Source organism: Gossypium hirsutum, chromosome D03 (genome assembly GCF_007990345.1).
Source record: "Gossypium hirsutum isolate 1008001.06 chromosome D03, Gossypium_hirsutum_v2.1, whole genome shotgun sequence".
Classification (NCBI taxonomy): Eukaryota; Viridiplantae; Streptophyta; class Magnoliopsida; order Malvales; family Malvaceae; genus Gossypium; species Gossypium hirsutum.
The window spans coordinates 42,653,825-42,660,175 of NC_053439.1; the positions used below are offsets into that span (position 1 = coordinate 42,653,825).

At 32.9% G+C, this 6,351-nt stretch overlaps 1 protein-coding gene across 1 annotated transcript; it reads left to right on the forward strand.

Moving 5' to 3' along the window:
* The first annotated feature begins 611 nt into the window (after positions 1-611).
* LOC107949666 (BAG family molecular chaperone regulator 7) lies at positions 612-3,519 on the forward strand. The gene is made up of 3 exons (XM_016884395.2): positions 612-1,799; positions 2,042-2,332; positions 3,113-3,519. Exons 1-3 carry the CDS (start codon positions 1,113-1,115, stop codon positions 3,317-3,319), a joined length of 1,185 nt encoding a protein of 394 aa, XP_016739884.1. The 5' UTR covers positions 612-1,112; the 3' UTR covers positions 3,320-3,519.
* Positions 3,520-6,351: the final 2,832 nt, after the last annotated feature.

Below are 6,351 nucleotides of genomic sequence, written 5' to 3' on the forward strand. Positions count from 1 at the left end.
ATAGAAATATAGAAAAAAATTATAAAAATTTATGAAGTCGTAAGGGAATTATAGAAAATGTAAAGAAATATAAAATTTGTAAAAAAAGTATTCTACCAAGAAGCATTTTATAATTTTTCTATATATTTTATTGATTTTTAATTTTTATCATTTTTCGTTACATGTCATGTGTTACGGCACGTGATGGTTTTAACTGAAAATATTAGAGTCATTAACTTTGACGGTTAACAATTAAAATGAATGGTTAAATGACTTTTTGATATATTTTATAATTTTTTTTATAATTTTTACGAATTTTTCAAAAAATTTTAATATTTTTTTTAAAGTTTAATAATTTTTTATAACTTTTATTAACTTTTATCTTTTATAATTTTCTTACCACGTGTCACGCTGTGGTTGTGACACAAGCTAACTTTAATTAAAAAAATAAAAATAATTAATTTTAACGGTCAACTATTAAAATTAACGATAAAAAAAAGTACCCAAATAATTAAAAAAATTTAATTACTTTTTTTTTAAAAAAATTGAAAACCTTTGCACTCTAAAACCTAACTTTATTGCCATATCAATAAAATTAAAATTTGTATAGTAAAAAGGAAAATTGAAGTATCCGATGCTTGCTCTATCATCATCCTTAAATTAAGGCCATGGTTGGGCCGAATCTCACGTCACGTGGGGTCACCTCTCATACTGAACCCACATGACCTGCGCTGCTGCACCTTTGCACGTTTTACTTTCAACTTGGAATCGCACTATCAGATCTTCGTGTCCCCGTAATTCTTCACCACCCTCATGCCTATTTCTGTCCATTCACTCTCCTTTCATATGCGGCGTAACCGTGTTTTCACTTCTCACCCTTCGTCTCTCATTCCTCTTAGCTGTTCTCCCCCACTTGGATTCCCAACTCTACCCTCCCTTTTTGACTGTTCCCTCCTCGTTCAGTACACAGATTTGTCCTATTCCCTTTCCATTTCATAAAAGATGGATGGATCAAAGAGGATTTTCTTTTCAACCCAAACCCAAACCCAAACCCTAACTCGCTTTCCCTTTGATTTTTTGCTGACACTGACTCATTGAGTCCAAAATTCCACCAGCTCCTTCCTTCATCAGCCATGAGCCGTTTCAGGGTAACTGACATCTTCGACCCTTACTCTCCCTCTCTCTGTGTTAAAGAAACCTCCATTCTCGCTCACAAGCCCTTAGCTTTTCCCTCATTTTTCGAAGCAGAACATGAACTTAGCTCCGCCCTCGACCTACTGAGTCCTTTCCCTTGCTTTAGCCCCTTCGATATCTACGACAACGTCACTGATCTGGTCCAAATCGAGAGAACGCCGTCGTTTCGTTCGTACAAGAGGGTACAACGCCGAGTCGAACCCGAGTTTTCTATTCAAACCTTGTGCGACCGAGTTACGGCGCTGGAGTCTAAATTCGACCGTCTCGTTAACGGGAGGAACTCCGGAGGGGACAGGAAGTACACGTGGACTGCGGAGATCAAGGGGCCGGTTGAGAGGAAGTACAAATGGGTAGCGGAGATCAAGGATGGGAAGAAGACAGAAGAGGTGAAAGAGAAAAAGTATAAATGGACGACTGAGATTGAAGGAAAGGGAATTGATGGGCCTATCTCGAGAAAGTACGTGTTCTCAGCATCCACTGGTGGCGATGCAAGTGAATGTAGCAAATCGGAGAAGAAGGAAAAGAATGAGAAGAAGCATCAGAAAAAGGACAAGAAAGGAGAGAATGTTCCGCGTGTAGTGGAGATCGAAGAGCCGTCAGATCACGGAGCTGTCGTTTTAAGACAGGTTTGATGAATTTAGTTTAGTTTATTCCGCTTGAGTTGTGTAACGATGAATTGCTTTCTCTATCAAAATTAAGACGTTTAATTTCCTTTTCAGCAGATCCTGAAAACGACATTTCTTATTTTATTAGTTTCTTGACTAATCGCTGCCACCTTTAGTGATCCTCCAATAATATCTAACTTAGTATTTGAGGAAATGAATCGATCCTTATCTTCATTTTCCCTACTATGAACACTTGTAACTAGGCTTTTTCCAAAAGAGCTGGAGTTATAAGAAATAACAGGGGCAAGAAGAAGGAATTGTCTCCTCAAGATGCTGCTTTGGTGATCCAAGTAACATTCAGAGCTTACCTGATCCGTAGATCACAGGCTCTTCGTGCCCTTAGGGAATTGGCAATTGCCAAGACTAAGCTGAAAGAGATCAGATCATATTTTAATAACTTCTCCTATCGTCGTCGAGTAGCCCAGGATGCAGAAGAACGCCAAAGGTTCTCTGAGAAAATCATTGTGCTGCTCCTTACTGTTGATGCCATTGAGGTACACTATCTTTCTCGCTTTGGACTTTTAATTTGTCAAACTTATGTGATAGTCAGCCATCAAATAGGTCCAATGAGAATATATTTGAATATATTATGACTTCAGTTGTGCGCATCTAACACATCGAATGATAATTTAATCTGTTACCATGTTTTTGGATCAAGTAATTGGTGTATGTTTTTTCTCATCAATGGTACTTATGAGTTAATGACAGTCATCACGAGTTATTGTTACCCTTAAAAATGGAGCAATAGTATGATCTGTCAATGCACTTAATGATGTCGAATCATTAACTGCTTGCTGGACATGCTTCCATTATGAAACTATGGTTCAAAAAAGATTCAGTGACGTTCATGGAATCATCATGTTACTTTTAAAGAGGAGTTGATTATAGTTACCATAATGAAGGAAAAATGACCCAAAATTTTGTTGCATTCAGTTAATAGTCATTACTGCCTCAAACCATAAGGGGTTGAAAGAATGCTATCTATCAAAGCCGAAGTTGTTATGAACCTGCTGAGAATAAATATCTCTAATCGACAAAATGCATTAGGATTTTTTTCACTAAAACAAGTATTTTAAAGAACTAAGGCCTTTATTGGAGATGGAAATGGTGATGGTGATGGTATCAGGATAGCATGTTTCAGTATCTGAAGCTCATTTCAGTGTGATTTTGGATTCTCATCTTTTGTCATGAAATTGTACACCTTGGCAGTTAGCTTGAATGTAAATGGAAGTTGAAACCAATTTGAATTGGATGTGCTGTGTTGTATCATATAGGGAGCTGATCTAATGGTGCGAGCTGCTAAGAAGTCAATGGTAGACGAACTGGAAGCGATGCTTGATGTGGTGGATCCTCAGCCCCAAGGGAGATCACTTTCAATGAGGAGGACATTTGACATGCCAGATAGTGTCATCCAGAAGGAAATCGCCGAGGGGGTGGCAGAGGTGGTTCGAATGTTTGAAAGTGATGCGGACACTGTTTGATGCACTCTTGTAAAAATGTTGTGTAATATGACAAAATCACCCTTTATGGGTGCTTTGCGAGTCAGATGTTTGGAAGATGCAGATTAGTTTATGATGTGTGGACCTGATCTCTCGTTTTATTTTCTGTGGCACTTGTGTAATTGTGTTTTGCACGAACATATTGGGACTTATTTGAAGATGGTGGTACTTGTTTTATGCAAGAGCTTAGTTCCCTTTTTATGCTTCGGCATTCCTGTTATGGGGTATGTATCTAGTGTCTGCAACTCGAGTGCCTAAATTTAAGATCTCGTGCTCAGAAAGACTCTTATGATTGTGCAGGTACACTGAATAAACAAGTTTTGAGTCCAAGACATTGCATGTAAAAGAACCAGTTAGTGGGCCTTTTCTACTTCTATTTAGAAAACCAGATTTCAGGTAAGGATGAAGGAGAAGCTATTCATCTCAGTTTTGCTTACAAATTAACTTGGCAGTTTGGAAAAGAAAGATTAATACGGAAGAGGTTCCAAAAATAAAAATTTCAGAAAATTTAAAATATTGAAATCATTCATTTTAAAGATTAGGGACTGTAATAAATAATTGTTTTTAGAAAATTTGGACTATTGGAACATAAGTTAAAAAGAATAATATAAAATATGCTTATTATTGTTATGAATATCTTATTAAGTGAATGTCTATCAAGATCAAGATGAGTTTTGATGAATTTTAAATTCTAATAATCTTCATTTATACTTCTTATGCTTATAAATAGAAATTTTGGATAAGCTTTGTAAATATTCTGATTGATCAATAAAATATGCTCTCTCTTTTGCTCACTCATTTTTTTTGTTCTTTACTCTTTGTCAATTTATTTTATAACACATTACCAAAACGATTCTCTTTTAATTGTTTTTCTTCATAAGTCACAAAAAAATTTCCCTTTCACCAAGCCTTACCCCTTTCAAGCAACAACCAATGCAATAGACGATCATTCAAATTTGCTACTCAAGCTGTTGCTGATTGCCTTCTAGAGTTACTTTTATTTCAGTCTTCAATTGAGGCCTGCGCATTATGAGTAATCATCATGCAAAAAAAATGTTTTTCTCCTTTGTTGATTGATTTTTGGCAAAATTATTTTATGAAAAATATTATTACTTTAAAGGTTTCTTTTAAACTAATATTCTTTTATTAAATTATAGTATGTATGGTATTTGGGTGATTAAAATTTTTGATGATTAAATTATTATTAAAAATGCTTGAAATTATTGTATTATATCTTTTAAATTGAATTTATAAATATTTGATTAGACCATTATAAGATTTTATAACATATATGTGGTATTGAAATTTGGTACAATGTGTACCGGATAACTTTCAAGCATTGTACACAAAAATTTTGATTTTGTTTATTAAATGATTTTTTTACTATTAGATCATAAATGTTATTACGAAACCAAAGTTGTTTTACTACTTGTAATAGTGCTTGTGATAATAGCCAGGGTGATAATAATGATGTTAAAGAATTTCAGGTATATTTTACTATGATTTATTATATCATGTTTATTATAATTGAAAATTAATCATGACAACATGAATAGATAGATTTTGATTTATAATCCATGCATGTTTTGCGATGATGATTATGAAATAAAGAATCAATGGAGGCGTTTAGAAATCTGTTATACTAGATTTGTTGCATTCTCCGAAGTGAATGCAAACATAAAGAAAATAAAAGATATAATCATGGACCACTAAAAGTGAGAACATAGTAATAAATAAGGGAAGAATAAGAGTTTTCAAGATAGTTCTTCAAAGGGTAAAGATAAATTATGTTATCAATGTGATATGAAATTTTATTGGTCACATATTTGGTGTATGCCCAAATATTTTGTTTCTATTAATATTCTTTAAGGAATGATATGAGAATATAGTAATGAATTTAATCATTACAGATAGAAAATATGTATCTTATTTGATATTGAAACAAACAAATATTATTCCAATATTTAATAATACAAAATTAGTTGAAAGCTCCAGAAGAGCTAATATATTAATATATAAAAGTACAAAATTTGTGATGGTTAATGCATTAGTTTTAAAAGATATTTATTATAATGGATATCATACTAGGATTGTAAATGAAGAAAAAAAATTTCATATGAATCAAAAGAGAATTGAGTTATTGATTTATATTTATTACTCTTGTTATAAATTGAATTGATTGTGACTATCTTTGTGATCTTCTTCTGTCATCATCCCCGTTAAGGGGTTGAAAGCGAAATATTTGACTGTGAAAGATCTATTTATGAGCAATAGAATATGGTAAATTTATCTAAAGCTCGTTAAGGTTGGATGCACCTGAAATTGTATAACTTTTTAAAATTGTAAGTATAACTCTACAGTATTCAGGATAAGTTCTCAATTAAAATTACGTGAAAAAATATTACTGATGAGAACCTTGCAAGAGAGAACTTATTCAACTTTTCATGATTCAAATGTGCTTCTACGGTAGCAATATCATGAAAAAAAATTACTTATGATTGAACAAGAAGATTTTAACCACGAAACCTAAGATTTTAACCACGAAACCTAACCATTCCCTGAAGAGAATGTTGTTATATGTAATAAATTCGAAAGACATAATCTTTGACATGGATGTAGTAAATTGGACTATAATAATAGTCATGGGGATGGTTGTAATACATTTTCTCACCACCAGAAGTGGAAAAATAAAGAGCACAAGAAAAGAACAAAAATTTCGAAGAACTCTTTAAGAAGAGAGACACTTTATGTATGAAAAGTCATTTGTTATGTACCTATTGTACACTTGGAAAATAAGAATCACTCTCAAAGTTTGCTATTAATAAATTTTGATTGGATTCAAAGTCTACTACTGGAGTTTAATTTGCTTACTTCTTATTGTCAAGACTCAACATAGAACAAAAAATGTATGTTTTTAAATATTAAATCAACTCGATATATGATTTAAATATGTTGAGATGATATTCTTTTTAAGTTTTGATTATATGTGTTACATATTGTTTTAAGCATCTCAT

What these genes read in the sequence shown, in the direction of transcription:
- LOC107949666 (XM_016884395.2), top strand. Translation starts at nt 1,113, where the DNA reads ATGAGCCGTTTCAGGGTAACTGACATCTTCGACCCTTACTCTCCCTCT. An exon ending in GAGCTGTCGTTTTAAGACAG is followed by an intron (nt 1,800 to 2,041) that starts GTTTGATGAATT and finishes ACTTGTAACTAG; the next exon opens with GCTTTTTCCAAAAGAGCTGG. An exon ending in TTACTGTTGATGCCATTGAG is followed by an intron (nt 2,333 to 3,112) that starts GTACACTATCTT and finishes TGTATCATATAG; the next exon opens with GGAGCTGATCTAATGGTGCG.